General features: G+C 41.6%; 1 protein-coding gene across 3 annotated transcripts in view; it reads left to right on the top strand.

Moving 5' to 3' along the window:
• pter (phosphotriesterase related) overlaps positions 1–23,009 on the top strand; it is a 37,941-nt gene that overhangs the window by 2,121 nt on the left and 12,811 nt on the right. For 2 of the 3 annotated variants that reach the window (XM_072575890.1, XM_072575889.1), the window contains exon 3: positions 8,938–9,203. In XM_072575890.1, the coding sequence (XP_072431991.1) occupies positions 8,938–9,203 (266 nt within the window). Of the gene's footprint in view, positions 1–8,921; positions 9,204–23,009 lie in introns of all 3 variants that reach the window. The other variant, XM_072575891.1, reaches the window with a different exon arrangement.

A 23,009-nucleotide genomic window follows, 5' to 3' on the forward strand; every position in this document is an offset into this window, starting at 1 on the left:
TGTACTACCCTCTGCGTGAAACAGTTGCCCCTTATGTCTATTTTATATCTTTTTCTCCTCTCACCCTAAACCTATGCCCCTCTAGTTCTGGACTGTCCCATCCCAAGGAAAAGACTATTTACCCTATCCATGCCCCTCATGATTTTACAAACCTCAATTAGGTCACCCTTCAGCCTCCGACTCTCCAGGGAAAACAGCCCCAGCCTGTTCAGCCTCTCCCTATAGCTCAAATCCTCCAATTCTGGCAACATCCTTGTAAATCTTTTCTGAACCCTTTCAAGTTTCACAACATCTTTCCGATAGGAAGGAGACCAGAATTGCACGGAACATTCCAACAGTGGCCTAACCAATGTCCTGTACAGCCACAACATGACCTCCCAACTCCTGTACTCAATACTCTGACCAATAAAGGAAAGCATACCAAACGCCTTCTTCACTATCCTATCTACCTGCGACTCCACTTTCAAGGAGCTATGAACCTGCACTCCAAAGTCTCTTTGTTCAGCAACACTCCCTAGGACCTTACCATTAAGTGTATAACTCCTGCTAAGATTTGCTTTCCCAAAATGCAGCACCTCACATTTATCTAAAGTAAACTCCATGTGCCACTTCTCAGCCCATTGGCCCATCTGATCAAGATCCTGTTGTAGTCTGAGGTAATCTTCTTTGCTGTCCACTATACCTCCAATTTTGGTGTCATCTGCAAACTTACTAACTATACCTCTTATGCCCATATCCAAATCATTTATATAAATGATGAAAAGTAGAGGACCCAGCACCGATCCTTGTGGCATTCCACTGGTCACAGGCCTCCAATCTGAAAAACAACCCTCCACCACCTTTGAGCTTCTACCTTTGAGCTAGGTTCTGTATCCAATTGGCTAGTTCTCCCTGTATTCCATGAGATCTAACCTTGCTAACCAATCTCCCATGGGGAACCTTGTCTAATGCCTTACTGAAGTCCATACAGATCACATCTACTGCTTTGCCCTCATTAATCCTCTTTGTTACTTCTTCAAGAAACTCAATCTATTTTGTGAGTCATGATTTCCTATGCACAAAGCCATGTTGACGACCCTTAATCAGTCTTTGCCTTTCCAAATACATGTAAATCATGTCCCTCAGGATTCCCTCCAACAACTTGCCCACCACCGATGTCAGGCTCACTGGTACATAGTTCCCTGGCTTGTCCTTACCACCTTTCATAAACAGTGGCACCACGTTAGCCAACCTCCAGTCTTCGGGCACCTCAAAGTATCTCTTCAGAATACTTGGTCTTCAATAAAATACCACATAACAGATTATTAAAAAAAAACAAAGTGATAGTGGTACCTTGAGCATGCTATTGATGAAGGAATTGAAAATGGAGGATAATGGTAAATGAATGTGTCCTGATTGGAGAGAAGGATGCATTCTTTTCCAGGGATCATTGTTAAGACTTTTGCTTTTCCAGTTATGCTAAGGTGCAGCGATGCACTTTGCAACAAACAACTTGGAGATGTGATATAATCTATTTGGTGCACTTTTAAGAAAGGTGCAAAAGCATAGACGTCTACCCTGTGGAAGTGTTTCTTCACAAATCTTTGTAGATAACAGAGCAAGTTGATAAGTTCATCAAGAAAATAAATTGGATGCTTCTTTTTCTTAAAATAGGGAGATTGAAAACTAAAAGTAAGAAGTTGTGCTAAACTAATGACTGTTTAGGCCTCAGCTTGAGTATTATATATAATTCTGATCACCACACTTCAGAAGGGAGTTTCACCGAGATCATGTTAGACATAGCGGATGTTCATTAGTTTGGTCTTTGCACTGTCACCCAGGATACAGTGATGTTCCCAATGTGTATCAAGTATTCATGGTGTAAAAGTAATATTGGTAATTGATGGCCTTTTATGTCTGTGGAGGATGGCTCTTCTGAGTGTCACAGAAGGCTATCACATTCTAATGATATAAAAGTTCAACTGACCGAGCTGCTGCTCTTGATCCACCATTCATACAAAAGAAATCAGTGAAACATAACGAAGTGTACCATATGACAGTATCACATTACTGCTTCATTGAATGCTTCCTGTCGTAATCGACTTGTAAGTCTTACAAACCTAGAAACAAACTGAATAAATACAAATGCTTTTTTAAAAATTACATGCGTTTCTACATCTAAAAATTGTCAATTATAAGTCTGTCCTCTTGTTTCCAATGCAATTACTTAGATGCAGGAATGAAAACTGATTGCCGCAATTTTGAATGAATCATTCAGTTGTTAAAATTTGTTAAAATACTTTTGCAGGGCTAATAAGTTTGAAGGGCATTATTTAAGTCTTGAAGTGTTGTGAAACTGATAGGAAGGTCATTTTCAGTGAGGATGTACAATTGGCAGGAGCAGATTGCCTCCAATTACACTGCTAACCCGATACTCCTTCGATTGGGACTGATTTTTATCTCCTGAACTGGTAGGAGTGAGTCAGATAGCATGTATAGTGTGTTTGCTCTGTGCAGTAGTCAAATAGATTTTGGAATTGTGAGACATCATTGTTTGTACTAAACACTAGTAGTACCGTTAAGGTAGTTCCCAAAATATTTATGTGCGTTTCTGAAGGATGTGCATGATGATATCCCATTTCTTCAAATCGTTTGTAAAGGACAAAATAGTTTTGCATAAAATAGGCGGTAAGACAAATATTAAAACTGATCTAAATAAGTAATTTAATTAGCTAAATCTAGCACACAGTTCACAATCATTTTCAGAATAAAAAAATTTGTGTGAAATTAAACTCACATACAGAAGTGCAATGATTAGGAGCAGAAGAACACTAGTATTCAAGGTTTTTTAAAATTCAGTATTCTTCCTCTAGTGCCATCAGGAACTTCATCAAGTCAGTTCCTTACATTAATTATGTAGAGTTCAATTGATAGCATTGAAGATTAGCGACGTCAAATTTCTTTAGTTGATATGGAGCAATGCCATCAAGTGACTGAAGGAGCGTCATAACTGTCTTCATGACCCTGCAGCTTTTGAAATCATTAGTGTAGTGCCAGTGTGTGTATGGTTTTACAGACTGTGTTTTATTACCCCATCCTTCACCTCCATCAGTTTACTATTGCTTTAGGAAAGCATTCCAGTAATGTGCATTTTGCTTTATAGATGATAGTGCCTGAATGTTGTGCTGGTAAGAATTCAATCACCACCATGAAATAGTCTTGTTCATCGCACTGAAGTAAACAGAAACATGGGCATTTAATTACATTTGTAGAATAAGCCTTGAGACAAATCTTGGCACATAGCAGAGCCTGAAGATGAATTTGAATGACGTATTGATGCTATAAAAATACAAATGGTTGAATTTTACCAGAAACTGGCAATGCATCAATTTCAGGAAGTTTCACAGAGGGCTTGTTTGTGTGTGTGGTTCTTGTGAATTTCTTATGTTATGCTCTGCAGTGCACCTTATTATCTATGCACCACACCTCAATGGTGCCCACTCACCCTGTCTTGCACTCTCTAGAGGCAGAATTACTCGCCATTGCTGGGGCTTCCTGGGTTTCGCTGCACTGGCACCGGTGCCATTTTTAAAATGCAACTGTGCACCAGGCTGTCATTCAGGAGATGCCCTTCATGGTTCACGTGTCTGAAACATTGCTTTAGAGATGGCTGAGAAGGGGAGGTTAGCTCCCTGCTTCACTGACTAGGGCCCTGGAGCTCTTTACAGGAAGGGTGCTGCAGATGGCAGTTGTCCTCTTTCCTCAGGGCAGATAGAGGAGACCATAGCACCAGACCCTCCCAGGACGGTGTGGAGATGCGCTCAGCAGTACTGCAAAAAGGTGAGTGACGTTTTGTGATCTGCAAGGGCAAGGGCCGCCATCTTCTCTGTGCCACTTTCTCCATTGCCTTCGGCATCTTTCCTCACTCACTCTGCCCAACTCGCAAAACCCCCACACCCCAATCCTTGCCCCGTACAGAGCCAACCATGCATGACCTCTGCATAGCCTACTCATTCACTCGGAAGCCCTCCCCATTTTTCCTAAGCCTGCATCAGCACCAATTGTTTTGTCAGACATCTCACCTAATCTCTCATCTCACGTAATCCCTGCCTTTATTGCTTCTATGGGAAAAAAGCCTACAATAAGGTGGAGAGAGCTAAAAAGGGTGGTGCAGCACCCGACATCTCTCTCCTCAGTCCATGCCTTAGTGGCAAAGGATAGACACTACTCTTGTGATGATACATAACCTCCACATCCCAACAACCAAGTAAGGATCATTGTCAAACGCTGAATAGCACTCCCATTACCTCTTCTGTAAAAGTATTCTTAATAATCTTAAACTGCTACCCCATTTTGCATTTTGTCAGAGGTACTGGGCAAATTGACTTGAAGACTGGAAGGCTTCACCCATGCTTATTTCTATTGTGCTGCCTCTGGCACGTGAGCATCTTGCTGGCTCCATGCACAGATTGTTGGTGAGTATGGGAGGTTCTACACACTCAATATCTCCTGCATAACCACAGATTTATACTCCATTGTTCGAGCCATTTGTGCTCAGCACCAAAGTCAGGACAACAAAGGGTTCTTTTTTATTCATACACTGAATGGGGGCATTGCTGGCTAGCCTAGGATTTATTGCCTGTCCCAGATGGTAGTTAAGAGTCAACCACATTGAGGGACATTGAAGTTTAGGGACATTAACCTAATTCCTTGTGACCCTTTATCACAAGGAGATTGGGTGGTGCTGGCCCAGCCAAAGGAGGAACGACATGCAGGCTACCCACAAGTTTCCTTTCAGAACACACCAGAGTCCCTCCACCTCCATTCTCCCTGCCACATTCAATCCTGATCGATTTTAAGATGAACTGGTGAACCTGTAGCTGTGCATGACACACACAGCGCACATTTGTAAATATGTGTTCACTTTTCACCATCAGCTGTGTAAGTAATGTCATTTTAGCTGCAGCTTATGCTGCAGCTTTCATGAATCCCACTGTCCATCCCAGTGCCTTGGTGCCTCCTCCAGTCACTTGGGGCAGAAGTTCTGAGAATCAAGTAATGCCCTCTGTCTGAACAGTCATCCCAGACATGGTCTGCATGGAAACCTGCTGTGAAGAGACCACCCTATATTGTTTGTTATCCCCAGTGGAAGAAGGTGTTACAATCCAGATACAGTGAACAAATGAAATGGCATTCTGACCTCCATTTTTGATCACAGTATAGTGCTACTGCCCCTCTCTCATTTGCATGGCATTCCCATGGAAAATGCACCAATGTGTGTTTCCTGTATCGTTATGAGGGCAACTACAGCTGGAAGCTCCACACTAGGGGTCAACTCCACATCTGCCAGAGGTTGATGCTGCCCTTGTGCATGCATTCCTCATCCATTCATTTAGCAGCCCTTAATGCAGGGCTGACCACAACCTTTGTGCTTGGATCTATTTGGGACAGTCCTAATAAACCAGTGTGGACAATATCAGAAACAAAATAACTCCCCAGTAATTAGATCATTCAGCAGACACAGCAAGCATGAGAATATTTGAACAGTTCCCTTCAAACATTGGGACATGGAGGTCCCCAACAAGGAGGCGGGTGGGATGCTTCTATCTCGATGTTGCGTACCTCTGCCCTGATTCAGAGGTGTATTGTTATGTTTGGCGCACATAGCAGATTATACGTGTGGCAATAATAATAAGGACCAGACCCCATTCCCTTCTTCCTATTATATCCAAGAAAAGCAGTACAGCATATATAACAATGGTGTGGACATTTCATGGACCAAGATGTGAAGCAAGTAGTCCTGCACCTTGTGTAGGCTAAATAGAGTCGTAGAGATTAACAGCACAGAAATAGACCCTTCTGTCCAACTTGTCAATGGCAATCAGGTACCCTAAGTGAACCTAGTCAATTTGCCAGCACTTGGCCTATCTCTTAAACCCTTCCTAGTCATATACCCATCCAGATGCTTTTTAAAAGTTATAATTGTACCAGCCTCCACCACTTTCTCTGGCAACTCATTGCATTCATGATCTACCCTTTGCATGAAAATGTTGCCCGTTAGGTCCCTTTTAAATTTTTCCCCTCTCACTCTAAACCTATGCCTGTAGTTCTGAACTCTCCCACCCTAGGGAAAAGATCTTGTCCATTTACTCTATTCATGCCCCTCATAATTTTATAAACCACTATATATAAGACCCTGGAGGGTGATTGCCACTTTGTCAAGTGAGAAGAATCTTTCTAGAATGAAACACGTTGCTTGTGTCCCACAGCATTTGATTCGTGATGTTGAATGTTATGGTCAGCAGCACTTGGGCCAGGTTTTTCAGTCGATATAGTAGGGTGAATGTGTGAAGTTCACACACAGCTTTGATGTGGTGACAGCCATTTTCATTTTAATTGCACTTGTGACTTGGGTGAGGATAGAAGGTAACAGTGGTCATGTTTCACAGAATGAATCACAGATTCAGTCTCTCAGTCTGGGTGACACCTCCAAAACTTCATTTTTGTTCTTCCTTGCCCTCCCATCAACTGTTACACAAATTAGGTATTACTGGCATGCAAATGTATGCAAATAGGCCTCTTACCGATCATCAGCAAGATTCATCTCATCATATAAAACTTGGTTACAAAATTAGACTTCCTTTTCTCAATGTCCAAAATCGTATTTATTCTGATCCTGTCAAATTTCCCAATGGACTCACCATTGTCTGTACTATTTAGGGACTGGGAACATTTTGTCCAAAGTTTTACCTGTCGATAGTAGCCAGCATGATACACTTAGCACATCCCTATTCATCACTAATGTTGTCTCTCATTGTTGCCAATTTAGTTGCCTTAAATAGCAAAGTTGAGAGGAGTTTCACCATAATGAATCTTAGCCCAATCAAGGAGCAATGTTGCATGGTTGGGGTTTGAAGTTAGTAAAAGATATAGTTCAAAATTTCGGCAGCATTTGGGGTGAGGTAAAGTAAGAGAAAAATCAATAATCTTGATGATAAACAGAATACTTTTCAATTTGTTTTAACTTGAAGCCAAGTAACAACAATCGAGTACAATTGAGCTAATTTTCAGGTGGTATTCAGGAAGGTGAAAGGATCAGGTCAAGATATGACAATTTTGCTGGAAGCTAAATAGGTTTTTTTCCCCCAGTGTTGATTGGTAAGAAATTCTGGTTTTTAACAGATAGGGCATTCCAATAGCATTGCAAAAGCTTGAAGTATCAAAGTTGCAATTGTGAAAAGTTGTCATAACACATGAAACTCATCCTCACATTTATCAGTTATGTCATTGAGGGTCAAAGTAGCTATTGCAGAAGATGTGTAGGTATCATTGTAGCAATAAAGAAATAACATGAATTTTTGTGGCAACATCAACAAATTCAAAATTCACTAACACACTTTGTAGCCTATAGATTCTGTTTGTTCACGTATAATTGTTTTGGCAGCAACAACAGTGGATCATTTTGTGGGCAGAATGTTGTAAAAGCAGCAATCTACTTGGGTGCAATGCTAAGGGTGGTGAGCTGTAGATGAGTGATTGTGGAGAGGAAACTCTGGTGGATCACGTTGAAAATAACAGAAATATCAAAGAGTATGAAGAATGACAACACATCCTAGTTGTGCAAGCTGTTGTTGGTAACTTTAAACGTAGATATTTTGGTGCTGCAAATGAGATTTAATAAGAGTTGATAAGGTGTTAGATACATAGTTAGGTGGCAACAACACAATCATACTTTTAGAGATTGAAGGAAGATTGAAGATGGGACAGCAGTTGATCAGTCAAGAGTTTCTCAAAAAAAGTAAATATTGTGGTAGCTTTCAAAGGAGGGGATGAGGAAATATTTTGTTTGAGGAGGGGAAGCAACTGCTGATATGTATGTGCATTGGACTGAGGAGGACCATCTGAAGATTCAAAAATCAGGAGATGGATCTTAGGGAAAAGGAATTTTGGCAAGAGCTGGATGAAAATTGGAGCAAGGTTGTGGTCTGATGTGTTTTAAACTGGCATAGATGAACTAGGAGTAGTTGAGGAGTTGAAAGCTGGTGTCATGGGAATAGTTTCCGGTGGAAAATGAAGTTCAAGATATGCCTTGCACTCTAGAGATGCTGGAAAGTGAAGGGATTTTGATGTAAAGTGAGAGAGATGTTATTTTCCACGGCAGATCTAATGGCCATTGGCTAGGCTTGTCACAGACTACACTGAAGATATAGTCTTTTGAATCTTGAGAGTGAAGATGAAAAGTGGCAGAGGTGCAACAATTTGGAACATTCTAATGCAGAGGCAGATGTTCAAAGTGGAGAAACTTCAGAGATGATGGTGAAGTCAGAGGATGGTGTTGAAAGGAATTGGCTGGACATGAAGGTGTGGATCATCAGGGAAATGATAAAGTGGTTGGAGGTAGTTTTGTCACATACTAGAATCTTCATATTGGTGGGGGAAGGGCGAATATCATGGTTGGAGGAACAGCAATAGATTAGATTAGATTAGATTAGATTAGATTACTTACAGTGTGGAAACAGGCCCTTCGGCCCAACAAGTCCACACCGCCCCGCCAAAGCGCAACCCACCCATGCCCCTACATCTACCCCTTACCTAACACTACGGGCAATTTAGCATGGCCAATTCACCTGACCTGCACATCTTTGGACTGTGGGAGGAAACCGGAGCACCCGGAGGAAACCCACGCAGACACGGGGAGAATGTGCAAACTCCACACAGTCAGTCGCCTGAGGCAGGAATTGAACCCAGGTCTCTGGCGCTGTAAGGCAGCAGTGCTAACCAGATGAGGTTTATCAACAATATGAGAACGTAGTGAAGAGAGCAACTCGGGAAAAAATTGGTTTATATTGAAATTTCTGGGCAATCTACAAGAGTTATCTTTGTCATGAGGACTACTTTTAAATGTTAATTCCTGTGGAATGCTGATTTAATTATATTGCCAGGTTTGGTTTGCTGCAGCTAACAGATATTCTGGTGAATGAAATTCTCCATGGAGCTGATGGAACTGACATCAAGTGTGGAGTGATTGGAGAAATTGGCTGTTCCTGGCCAATGACGGAGAGTGAGCAAAAAGTTCTTCAAGCTACAGCTGAGGCACAAACACAGCTTGGCTGCCCTGTCATCATTCACCCAGGCAGAAATAGTGATTCACCTTTCCACATCATCCGAATTCTCCAAGAGGCTGGGGCTGATATCTCCAAAACAGTCATGTCCCATCTAGATCGGTAAGTGGAGAATGCTGTAGAAAAACTCAGCTTATGACCAAACTTCTTAACTTTTTGGAAATTATCTTATCTAAGTAAGGCAATTAACCACTGTAGGAGTTATCCACATATCAGTATACTTAGGAACGTGAGAGCAAAGCAGCAGAAGAATTATTATTTAGGGTGTAGGTTTGTTGCTGAGCTGTAGGTTTGATATCCAGACTTTCCTTACCTGGCTAGGTAACATCATCAGTGGCGACCTCCAAGTGAAGCGAAGCTGTTGTCTCCTGCTTTCTATTTATATCTTTCTCCTGGATGGGGTTCCTGGGGTTTGTGGTGATGTCATTTCCTGTTCGTTTTCTGAGGGGTTAATAGATGGCATCTAGATCTATGTGTTTGTTTATGGTGTTGTGGTTGGAGTGCCAGGCCTCTAGGAATTCCCTGGCATGTCTTTGCTTAGCCTGTCCCAGGATAGATGTGTTGTCCCAGTCGAAATGGTGTTTTTTTTCATCCGTGTGTAGGGCTACGAGGGAGAGAGGATCATGTCTTTTTTATTATTATTTGTGAAGCAAACATGTTACAGTAGAAATATAGTAACCGCTTCAGTTTGTGTGCATCTTCTTTGGATAGCTAAGCAAATAACATAACATACATAAATTGTTTTAGTCTTATATTATTCCTATACTGAACAGCCCCTCATTAGTGTAGTGGTTAGTATCCCTGCCTGTCACACTGGAGACCAGGGTTTAATTCCCTGATGGCAAGTTTGTGCTGTATCTGAACTCAGCAGTGCGTCAATAAATGTTTTTTAAAGGGTGTGGTTAGTGGTTAGTACTGCCGTCTCAAAGCACCAGCAACCTGAGTTCAATTCCACACTCGGTCCACTGTCTATGTGGAGCTTGCACATTCCCACCATTTCTGCTGGGTACTTTAGTTTCCTCCCACAGTCCAAAGATGTGCAGGTTGGGTAGATTTTCCATATTAATTTTCCTGTAGTATCCAGGGATGTGCAGGCTAGGTGGATTAACCATGGGAAATGCAGTTACAGGGAGAGGATAGAGGGTTGGATCTGGGTGGGAGGGTTGGTGTGGACTCATTGGGCTGAATGGTCTGCTCCCACACTGTGAGGATTCTATGATTCTATGGGTGTAAGTAAGATAACTGATCTACACCAAACTATATCATTTATAGATTTAGGTTAATACTGTGGTTATAAAATGATCCTTACTCTTAGGCCAAACTCACATAAGTGAAGGTTTACTCTGCTTCCAACGTCTTCTGGTGGTTTTAATGCATACTGTTTGTCAAAGTTAGACAAGTATATTTTTCTTGAACTTTGTAAATTAGGTCAGTTGTCTTTATTGTTTTGGAGATGCTGGTGTAGGACTGGGGTGGACAAAGTTAAAAATCAACAACACCACGTTATAGTCCAACAGGTTTAATTGGAAGCACTAGCTTTCGGAGCGCCGCTCCTTCATCAGGTGATTGTGGAGTAGACAATTGTAAGACACAGAATTTATAGCAAAAATTTACAATGTGATGTAACTGAAATTATAGATTGAAAAATACCTTGATTGTTTGTTTAGTCTCTCATCTGTTAGAATGACCATGTTAGTTTCACTTCTTTCAGATATCAATCACAAAACCTTTTTTAAAGTTACATTCTCGGGTGAACTTTAACAATTGGTGTCAGCCCAGATAATGTGTCAAAAGTGTTCGCCCTCTGCACCAACCTTCCAGCTCAGCATCGTCCTCATGACCTGTCCCGCCTGTCAATCTTCCTTCCCACCTATCCACTTCACCCTCCTCTCCAATCTATCACCTTCACCCCCACCTCCATCTACCTATTGCACTCTCAGCTACCTTCACCCTAGCCCCACTCCCTTCCCATTTATCTCTCCACCCCAGAGGCTCCCAACCTCATTCCTGGTGAAGGGCTTTTTGTCTGAAACGTCGATTTTCCTGCTCCTTTGATGCTGCCAGACCAGCTGTGTTTTTCCAGCACCATTCCAATCTTGACAATACAGCCTTGACATCAAGGGCTGTCATTCTAACCCCCACCCCCAACCTCTGGAATTCAGCTCTTTTGTCCATGTTTGAACCAAGGTTGTAATGAGGTCAGGAACTGAGTGGTCCTGGTGGAACCCAAACTGGGCATCACTGAGCAGGTTATTGCTGAGCAGGTGCTGCTTGATAGCACTGTTAATGACACCTTCCATCAATTTATTGATGATTGAGCGATGACTGATGGGGTAATAATTGTTTGGGTTGGATTTGTCCTGCTTTTTGTGTACAGGACAAACTTGAGCAAATTTCTACAATATTGGGTAGATGTTCTGAAACAGTTTGACTAGGGGAGTGGCAAGTTCTGGAGCAACACTTTGAAATCCTCTTTAAAGTGCATTTCCTTGACCTTGTTGATTATTTTTAAGCTAATGATCTTTGGTAGTGTGGGAATCAGGAGGGATAACTATCTAGGAGGATATCCAGAATACAGGAGGCATGATGAACCTGGAGTACATTGAGAATCAAGGGGGAGAAGATCTGAAAAGTGATGAGTGGGGGCCAGAAAAAAAGTAAATTTGAAATTGGAGATAAGATGGAAAGTAATGCCAAGAGACATTTATCAAAAAGTTAATGAACCCCGTGAACTTCTCATATTCAGTATTGGAGATGAAGGACAAGAAAAATGTTCTTGAGGAAGTGGCTAGTCACAAAGAAAATATCTTCTGGTTTTCTCTGGGTGTAAGAGAAACTGACGACATGGTGTAAGACTACAGTTTCTTCAGAGATGCATATTTGAAGTTGAATGGAGAGATAATTTTGTATCAACTGTTCCCATTAAGTGGTATGAAAGCAGCCAGATCTTTCACTGCGTCCTGATTCAATCATCCCTACCATTCTGCTGGTTCCCAAACAAGCAGCTTATATATCTCAATTAGATCTCCTCTCATCACATGAAACATTAGCGAGTAGAGGCCTAAACTCTGGAATTTATCTAGTAAACCTCCAAAGCAATTACATCCTTCCTCAAGTAAGGGAACTAAAGTTGTATGGAGTATTCCAGCTCCAGTTTCCACAATGCTTTGTCCAATTGCAACAACACTTCCCTACTTTTGTACTCCATTCCTTTTGTAAAAAATGCTAAAATTCTATTTACCCTCCTTATTACCTGCTGTACCTTTACCCTGGCTTTCCTCGACTCATGCACAAGGACACCAAGATTCCACTGCAGTAAAGCATTTTGAAGTCTGTCTCCATTTAGATCATAAGATGTCTTTTGTTCATCAATCCAAAATGGATAACATTATAATTATCCATGTTAACCTCCCTCTGCCAGCTTTTGGCCCATCTACCCAACCCATCCACATCCTTTTGTAAATTTCTTAATTCTTCATTGGAACTTGCTTTCTACCTATTTTAGTGTCATCTGCAAATTTTGCTATCGTACATCCTAATCCTGCATCCATGTCATTAATGTAGATTGCAAATAATTGGGGCCTAAGGACTAAGGCCTGTGGCATCCCACGAGTTACAGCTTGCCAACCATTGCCAACCAAATACTCATTTATCCCTACTCTCTGCTTTCTGTTGTTTAGCCAATATTCTATCCAAGCAAATAAATTACCCCCAGACCCATGTGATCTTACCTTGAATAGTATTATCCGTTTGTGTGGCTTCTCATCAAATACCTTTTGGAGGTCCAGATAAACTACATTTAGAAGATCTCCATTATCCACTTGGCTTGTTGCATCTTCAAAGAACACCAGAAAATTAGTCAAATATGACTTATCATTCATGAAACCATGCTGACTCTGATGGATTGCATTTTGACTTTGAAATGTTACTACTTCCTTTATAATTAATCTAACAATTTCCCAGTGACAGACGTTAAACTAACTGGCCATAGTTTCCTACTTCCTACCTCCCTCCTTTCCAAATCCAAGGAATTTTAGAATGTCATAAACAATACACTCACCATCTCTGCTGCTGTTTTTTTATAAGACCTTAGGTTGCAAGCCATCAGGCTCTGGGGACCTGCTTTTAATCCCTATAGATTACTCAGTTTTATTTTCCTAGTGATGGCAAATGTTTTAATTCCTTCTTCTAATAACCTCTGCATTAGCTGTTACTATCGGGATGGTTCCAGTGTCATCCACCAACTGAGGCACAATATTGACTTACTGTCTCTGCCATTTCTGTCATTTTGCCGAGAGGTGTGAGGGAGGAGCAAAGGACTTCTGGGAAGTCATATATTTGTGTGGTTTCAATTATCCGAAACAATACTCGGGTAGTATCTCCCACCCATCTCCTCCTCTAACCAAAAAAAGGTTCTGTGCGCCAGATTGGTAAGGTAATGAGTTTATTTTTTATTCCTTATTTTTCAGCAGTCTCGTTGGGAATTTAGAATAGTGGGAATGGAGGTTAGGGCAGTTGAATGTTCCTCCTGCAGAATGTAGGAGGTAAGGGTCCCTGCTGACTACATCTGTGGGAAGTGCACCCAACTCCAGTTGCTCCAAAACCGCGTTAGGGAACTGGAGCTAGAGCTGGATGAACTTCAGATCATTCGGGAGGCAGAGGGGGTTATTGAGAGGAGTTACAGGGAGAAAGTTGCTCCTCAGGGACAAGAGAAAGGCAGATGGGTTACAGTTAGGGGACGGAAAGGGAACCGGCAGGCAGTGCAGGGATCCCCTCAACAACAAGTATACCGTTTTGGATACTGTTGGGGGAGGGGACTTACCAGGGAAAAGCAGTGGGGCACAGGGCTCTGGCACAGAGTCTGTCCCTGCTGCTCAGAAGGTAAGGGGGAAGGGCAGCAGAGCAGTAGTCATTGGGGACTCCATAATTAAGGGGACAGATAGGAGGTTCTGTGGGGACGAGGGAGACTCACAGTTGGTGTGTTGCCTCTCAGGTGCCAGGGTTCGTGATGTTTCTGATCGTGTTTTTGGGATCCTTAAGGGGGAGGGGGAGCAGCCCAAAGTCGTGATCCACATAGGCACCAGCGACATACGTAGGAAGAGAGATGGGGATTTAAGGCAGAAATCCAGGGATGGAAGCTTAGATCTAGGATGAACAGAGTTGTTGTCTCTGGTTTGTTGTCCGTGCCATGTGCTAGTGAGGCGAAGAATAGGGAGAGAGAGGAGTTGAACATGTGGCTACAGGGATGATGCAGGAGGGAGGGTTTTGGATTCTTGGATAATTGGGGCTCTTTCTGGGGTAGGTGGGACCTCTACAAGCAGGATGGTCTTCATCTGAACCAGAGGGGTACCAATATCCTGGGGGGGAAATTCGCTAAGGCTATTGGGATGGGTTTAAACTAATCCAGCTGGGGGATGGGAACCAAAATTGTAGTTTGAGTATCGGAAAGGCGGAGAGTAGGGAGGTCCGAAATCAAGTTTCAGGGACGCAAGATGGCACCGGCAAGCAAGAAGTTGGATTGAAGTGTGTCTACTTCAACGCCAGGAGCACCCAGAATAAGGTGGGTGAACTTGCAGCATGGGTTGGTACCTGGGACTTCGATGTTGTGGCCATTTCAGAGATATGGATAGAGCAGGGACAGGAATGGTTGTTGCAGGTTCCAGGATTTAGATGTTTCAGTAAGAACAGAGAAGATGATAAAAGAGGGGGAGGTGTGGCATTGTTGGTCAAGGACAATATTACAGTTGCAGAAAGGATGTTTGGGGACTTGTCAACTGAGGTAGCATGGGCTGAGGTTAGAAGCAGGAAAGGAGAGGTCACCCTGTTGGGAGTTTTCTATAGGCCTCCGAATAGTGCCAGAGATGTAGAGGAAAGGATAGCAAAGATGATTCTCGATAGGAGTGAGAGAGACAGGGTAGTTGTCATGGGGGACTTCAACTTTCCAAATATTGACTGGGAATACTATAGTACAAGTACTATAGATGGGTCAGTTTTTGTCCAGTGTGTGCAGGAGGGCTTCCTGACACAGTATGTAGACAGGCCAACAAGGGGCGAAACTCCATTAGATTTGGTCCTGGGTAATGAGCCCAGCCAGGTGTTAGACTTGGAAGTAGGTGAGCACTTTGGTGATAGCGATCACAATTCTGTTATGTTTATTTTAGTGATAGAAAGGAATAGGTGTATACCACTGGGCAAGAGTTACAGCTGGGGGAAAGGCAATTACGGTGTGATTAGGCAAGATTTAGGAAGCATAGGATGGAGAAGGAAACTGCAGGGGATAGGCACATTAGAAATAGTGGAGCTTATTCAAGGAAAAGCCCCTATGTGTCCTAGATAAGTATGTACCTGTCAGGCAGGGAGGAAACTGTTGAGCACTGGAGCCATGGTTTACGAAGGAAGTGGAATCTCTGGTCAAGAGGAAAAAGAAGGCTTATGTTAGGATCAGATGTGAAGGCTCAGTTAGGGCACTTGAGGGTGACAAGGCAGCCAGGAAAAACCGAAAGAGAGAGCTCAGAAGAGTCAGGAGGAGACATGAGAAGTTGTTGGTGGATAGGATAGGGTAAACCCTAAGGCTTTCTATAGGTATTTAAGGAATAAAAGAATGACAAGAGTAAGATTAGGGCCAATCAAGGATAGTAGTGGGAAGTTGTGTGTGGAGTCAGAGGAAATAGGGGAAGCACTAAATGAATATTTTTCGACAGTATTCACTCCTAGAAAACTACAATGTTGTCGAGGAGAATACTGAGATACAGGCAATTAGACCAGGTGTGATTGAAGTTCACAAGGAAGAGGTATTAGAAATCCTGCAGAGTGTGAAAATAGACAAGTCCCCTGGGCCGGATGGGATTTATCCAAGGGTCCTCTGGGAAGCCAGGGAGGAGATTGCCGAGCCTTTGGCATTGATCTTTAAATTGTCATTGTCTACAGGAATAGTGCCAGAAGACTGGAGGATAGCAAATGTGGTTCCCCTGTTCAAGAAGGGGAGTAGAGACAACCCTGGTAATTATAGACCAGTGAGCCTTACTTCAGTTGTTGGTAAAGTGTTGGAAAAGGTTATAAGAGATAGGATTTATAATCATCTAGAAAAGAATAATTTGATTTGGGCTAGTCAGCACGGTTTTGTGAAAGGTAGGTCGTGCCTCACAAACCTTATTGAGTTCTTTGAGAAGGTGACCAAACAGATAGATGAAAATAAACTGGTTGATGTGGTGTATATGGATTTCAGCAAGGCGTTCGATAAGGTTCCCCACTATAGGCTATTATGCAAAATGCGGAGGAATGGGATTGTGGGAGATATAGCAGTTTTGATCAGTAATTGGCTTGCTTAAAGAAGACAGAGGGTGGTGGTTGATGGGAAATGTTCATCCTGGAGCCCAGTTACTAGTGGTGTACCGCAAGGGTCGGTGTTGGGTCCACTGCTGTTCATCATTTTTATAAACGACCTGGATGAGGGCGTAGAAGGGTGGGTTAGTAAATTTGCAGACGACACTAAGGTTGGTGGAGTTGTGGATAGTGACGAAAGATGTAGGTTATAGAGAGACATGGATAAGCTGCAGAGTTGGGCTGAGAGGTGGCAAATGGAGTTTAATGCGGACAAGTGTGAGGTAATTCACTTTGGTCAGAGTAATCAGAATGCAAAGTACTGGGCTAATGGTAAGATTCTTGGTAGTGTAGATGAGCAGAGAGATCTCGGTGTCCATGTACACAGATCCTTGAAAGTTGCCACCCAGGTTGACAGGGTTGTTAAGAAGGCATACAGTGTTTTAGCTTTTATTAATAGGGGGATCGAGTTCCGGAATCATGAGGTTATGCTGCAGCTGTACAAAACTCTGGTGTGGCCGCACTTGGAGTATTGTGTACAGTTTTTTTAGATTAGATTAGATTACTTACAGTGTGGAAACAGGCCCTTCGGCCCAACAAGTCCACACCGCCCCGCCGAAGCGTAACCCACCCATACCCCTCCATCTACATCTACATCTACCCCTACCCCTACCTAACACTACGGGCAATTTAGCTTAGCCAATTCACCTGACCGGCACATTTTTGGAGTGTGGGAGGAAACCAGAGCACCCGGAGGAAACCCACGCAGACACGGGGAGAACGTGCAAACTCCACACAGTCAGTCGCCTGAGGCGGGAATTGAACCCGGGTCTCCGGCGCTTCTGGTTATCAATTTTCCCTGCTCTTGTCTGATTCCTTGGTGCAATAAGAGGTTTGTCTTGCTTTTTCCCTCTACTCCAAACTTGATGGTCTTGGCAAATAGCATCCCTTCACTGGATTATTTCCTTCTTCAACTGTGACTTATATCAGGCTTTATCCTTACTACATTGCATTATTTATTATCTGATTTCTAAATGATGTCTTAAATGTGGTCCTCTTGTTGGTATACCAGGACTAGAGCCAACACTACTTCTTTCCTTGCTGTGCTAGGAAAACACAAATTGAAAAATTTCTCTTGCATACACTTTCAAGATAATTCCCCTCTTTTCATGCTTTTAATGTATATTTTTATGAGACTAATTGAAGTCCTTTTTATCAGAACTATATACTGTACCACGCGACTATATGGTTTTAGTATATTTCTGAAATTTACCTACAAAGTTTATCCTTCATTTTTGTATCTAATATTTGCTGGCTGCTGGTATGTACCAAATTGAATTTTATTCAACAAAACAGAGAAATTGCTGGAGAAACTCAGCAGGTCTGGCAGGATCATTGGAGAAAAATCAGAGTTAATATTTTGGGTGCAGCAACCCTTCTTCAGAATGGTTCTGTCTTGATCCCTCTCCTTTCCTACCCTGACATCATCATGTTGTTCTAGACATGGTTGAAGTCAAAGAGGGCTGCACAAATTGCTGACTGGAAATCCTGGGTTGGATGGGAAAGGAACCCTATTATGGTAGTAAATTAAATTTAATTAATCTAAATTTGCTGACTGCCACTTGATGCTGAAACGGACTTTTCCAAAAAATGTCAGAATTATGGCAGCAAACTGGCACAGATCCAGACCTTGACTTGTTATAGAAGTCCAGTTCTTAATCGTTCGATGTTGGAATTTACCTAATTTAACAGCTAACTTATAAAGTTTTGTGTGGTGATATGTTGGTGTTACCACTTATCCCATGTGGAAAATCACCAGCAAATTGTATAATTTGATTGCCTTATATTCAATGGCACAGAATTCTATAATATTGCAATTTAAATGCCCAGTTTCTGTATTTGTGTACATTCATGAAATGTATGTACATGTGCATTGAAGTTGTGTAGATTTTTAAACATAACTGATTTACTTTTGTGTGGTTATTCCTTAATAGTTACAGTCACAGTGTTCCTATGTAAATGTGCTGATAAAGAATACAAATACATATTTTATGTTCATATTGAAGCATTGCTAAATAGAATACTAACCTTCTGATCCAGGAGAAGTAATTGCTATTTATGTCATTCGTGGTGTTAATTGAGATTATGGAATCATGCTTAAAGTGAAAAAAGTAATGGTTGAGCTCCACAAAACAAGTGAAATGTCACAGTCGCTGAAGTATGTAATAACATACTCATGCAGAAAATTGCAATTTAAAGGTTAAATTAGATAAATCCTAACATAGAAAAAAAACTCACATTTTAGCGATGCCTTTCTCAGCCTCAGGATGTCCCAAAGTACTTTAAATCCAATTAAATCATTTTGAGATGTAGTCACTATTGTGATGTAGGAAATGTAAATGCATCGATTACACTAACTTGACGACAGAACTGTGTGAGAGTTTGATGAACCTAAATAAAGGAGTGATTTACTGTGCTGAGATACTAGTGTAAAGAAGTGCACTTGCTTGACAGTTACCTACATATCAGGAAATTTATAATTATGCTAATGTAGTACTGTTCAACCATGCACAAATACAGTATACATTCATTTTTAATTCTTTACGAACTAGATAGCATTTATAGATGTCCCTTTTGCAACAGTACAAGCATGATAGGTCAAATGGTCTCATGTGCATCATCATTCAATGAATATATAATTATAATTTAAGATATATCCTTGGGCTGTGATGACACAACTACAGCTAACCTGGGAACATGTGATGTTGATAGTGCAGAAGTGCTAAAAACTGAGGCTAACTACTTCAAGTATGGTGTTTTGCACAATTTTATAAAAATTTTGAAATATAAAAACAGCTAGCCTGTAAACATTGTCAATCGTTGTAAAAATTCAACTGGCTCACTGATATACTTTAGAGAGGAAACCTTTAACTGTTCTGGCCTAAATATGACTCCAGACCCAGAGCAATGTGATTGACTCTTAACTGCTCTCTGGGCAATTCAGGAAAGGTAATAAATGCTGCTTTAGCCAGTGATGACCACATGGCATGAATGAACATTAAAAAAAATTATGAAGGTTACTATCATAAACTGTTCCTTAGGTCCACTGTTGTGAATCTCCAAAACCTGTTAGCAAATGTGCTCATGACCACAGGTCAGAACCTCAAATACTATAGACAATTTTGACATGTAAATCCAAAACATGCTTTTTAAATGAGGGCGTATACAGCCAAAATGGCTAAACATGTATATTGTTGGTTATCTGGAGAGAAACCCACAGAATTCCACACATACAAATGCAAAAGAAACTTCAAGCAACTTTCAAAGGGGGAAGAGGTACATCAAAATAGATTGGAGTGTGATTTTTTTTGTGAGCACAAACATAATGAGGGGCCAACAAACCACTGCTCAACAGGAAGCCATCCCTTGTGGATTTTGTCACAAAGTGTGGATACAGTTTCCCTTTGAAGAACACACATGGGCATGATTAAAAAAAACAGTTTTAACTCTATTGGAGCATTTCAGAAGGACTGAATTTTATTTTGTGTACCTACGCTAGTTCAAATATTAGAATGCTATGACAGTCACAGATGAAGAATTAAATCTTGTCCTTTCACAATCGAACTGAAATCTTTATACATTGTTCATCACCTTTTACTTCATGTCAGCTTTTTATAATACATTTTTACAGGATAACCATGGCTAATGTTTAATCTGAACAGGAACTGATGGTAAGGTTAATAAAATATATAAGAAAGGAAAAAGGGGATGGGAACATAGGGGTGCAATGATGAAACTGTTCAAGACAATTGGTGAGGTCACAACTGGAGTGTTGTGTGCAGTCTTGATCACCACATTACAGGAAGGATGTAATTGCTCTGGAGAGAATGCAGAGAAGATTTGCTAGTATGTAAGAGCTGGATAATTGCAGCTATAACGAGGGATTGGAGGGTCTGGAATCATATTTAGGCCAGAACAGTAAAAGGTTTCCTCTCTAAAGTATATTAGTGAGCCAGTTGAATTTTTACAACAATCGACAATGTTTACAGGCTAGCTGTTTTCCTTAGAACAAGGCCGAGGGGTGACATAGGCTCTTAGAGATGTACAACACAAACATACCCTTTGGTCCAACTCGTCCATGCTGACTAGATATCCTAAATACATGTAAATCTAATCCCAATTGTCAGCATTTGGTCCATATCTATCTAAACCCTTCCTCAATGCTCTGACTAATAAAGGAAAGCATACCAAACGCCTTCTTCACTATCCTATCTATCTGCAACTCCACTTTCAAGGAACTATGAACCTGCTGTCCAAAGTCACTGTGTTTAGCAACACATCCCAGGAACTTGCCATTAAGTGTATAAGTTCTGCCCTGATTTGCCTTTCCAAAATACAGCACCTCACATTTATCTAAATTCAAGTCCATCTGCACTCCTCAGTCCATTAGCTCAACTGATCAAGATCCCATTGTATTCTGATAAAAGCCTTCTTTGCTATCCACTGCACCTCCAATTTTGGTGTCATGTTTAAATTTACTAAACATACCTCCTATGTTCACATCCAAATCATTTATATAAATGACAAAAAGCAGTGGACCCAGCACCAATCCTTATGGCACACAACTGGTCACAGGCCTCCAGTTTGAAAAACAACCCTCCACCACCATCCTCTGTCTTCTACCTTCGAGCTAGTTCTGTATCCATATGGTTAGCTCTCCTTGTATTCCATGTGATCTAACCTTGGAGTGATGAAGGATGAAAGGTCACTTGATAGAGGTGTACAAGACGATGAGAGGCGTAGATAGGTTGGTTAGCCAGAGACTTTTTCCGAGGGTGGAAGTGGCTATCATGGGGAAGGGTGAAGGGGCATAATTTTTCAGGTGATTGAAGGAAAGTTTAGGGGAGATATCAGAGGTAGGTTCTTTACACAGAGAGTGGTGGGTGCATGGAATGCACTGCCAGTAATAGTGAGACACGATTTTCCACATACAAAGCCATGTCGACTATCCCTAATCAATCCTTACCTTTCCAAATATATGTAGATCGTGTCCCTCAGGATTCTGTCCAACAACTGACCCACCACCAATGTCAGTTCACCAGTCTATAGTTCCCTAGCTTTTCCTTACCACTTTATTTAAATAATGACTTGAGGTATACAAAATAATGAGGGTGAAAATGACTTCCCCGGCAGAGAGTTTAAAAAAAAACCAGGGGTGATATATTCAAGCGAAGTGTCAGTAGGATTAGAGGGGACGTAAGGAAAAGATTTTCTTTTATGCAGAGAGTGGTGAATGTCTAGAATTTGCTGTCTACGTTGGTGGTGGAGACAAAGACCTGAAGTACTTGGATCTGCGCCAAAGTGTTGTACGCTGCAGGGTTCTGGGCCATATGCAGGAAGATAACATTAGGAAAGGCATCTGGGTGTCTTTGGGTCAGCAAGGACAAGATGGACTGAATAGTCCCCTTCTGTGCTGTACAATTTCTTTGGTTCTATGGGAACCTCTACAGAGAGACAGACAACAGCGAAATAAGGATTCAAAAAAGACAGAATGGAAAATAAGCAGAGAATTCAGGGGCTATAACTGTGCAGAGCTAGAATGAATTGGATTAAGAATACTAAAAAGACAGGCCTTAAGGCCTTGTATCTTAATGTGTGGAGCATTCACAACGGATGAATTTGTTGTGTAAATAAATCTCAACAAATATGATAGTGTGGGGAATACAGAGACATGGCTGCAGTGTGACCAGGAATGGAAGGTGTGGTTAGTAAATTTGTAAATGACCCCAAAATTGATGTAGTGGACAGCAAGGAAGGTTACCTCAGAGTCAAATGGGACGTTGATCATATGGGCCAATGGGCTGAGGAGTGGCAGGTGGCATTTAGTCTAGATAAACATTAGATGTTACATTTTGGTAGGGCAAATCAGGGCAGGACTTATACATTTAATAGTAAGATCATGGGGAGTGTTGTCAAACAAAGGGACCTCAGAGTTCAGGTTCATAGTTCTTTGAAAGTGGAGTCTCAGGGAGACATGGTAGTGAAGAATGCAATGGTATGTTTGCCTTTATTGGTCAGAGCATTGAGTATAGGACTTAGGAGGTCATATTGTGGCTGTACAGGGCATTGGTCAGGCCACTTTTGGAATACTGCGTGCAATTCTGGTCTCCCTTTGATAGGAAAGATGTTGATAAACTTGAAAGGGTACAGAAACAATTTACAAGGATGTTGCCAGGGTTAGAGTGTTTGAGCTATAGTGGGAGGCTGAATAGACTGGGTCTGTTTTCTCTGAAGCTTCAGAGGCTGAGGGGTGACCTTATAAAGGTTTATAAAATTATGAGGGACATGGATAGGGTGAATAGTCAAGGTCTTTTCCCCAGGGTAGGGAAAGCCAAAGCTAGAGGTCATATATTTAATTTGAGAGGGGAAAGATTTAAAAGGGATCTAAGGGGCAACATTTTCATGCAGAGGATGGTGCATGTATGGAATAAACTGCCAGAAGAAGTGGTGGAGGCTGGTGTAATTACAATATTTAAAAGGCATCTGAATGGGTATATGAATAGGAAAGGTTTGGAGGGATATGGGCCA

The sequence above is a fragment of the Chiloscyllium punctatum genome, chromosome 8 (assembly GCF_047496795.1).
Source record: "Chiloscyllium punctatum isolate Juve2018m chromosome 8, sChiPun1.3, whole genome shotgun sequence".
NCBI lineage: Eukaryota > Metazoa > Chordata > Chondrichthyes > Orectolobiformes > Hemiscylliidae > Chiloscyllium > Chiloscyllium punctatum.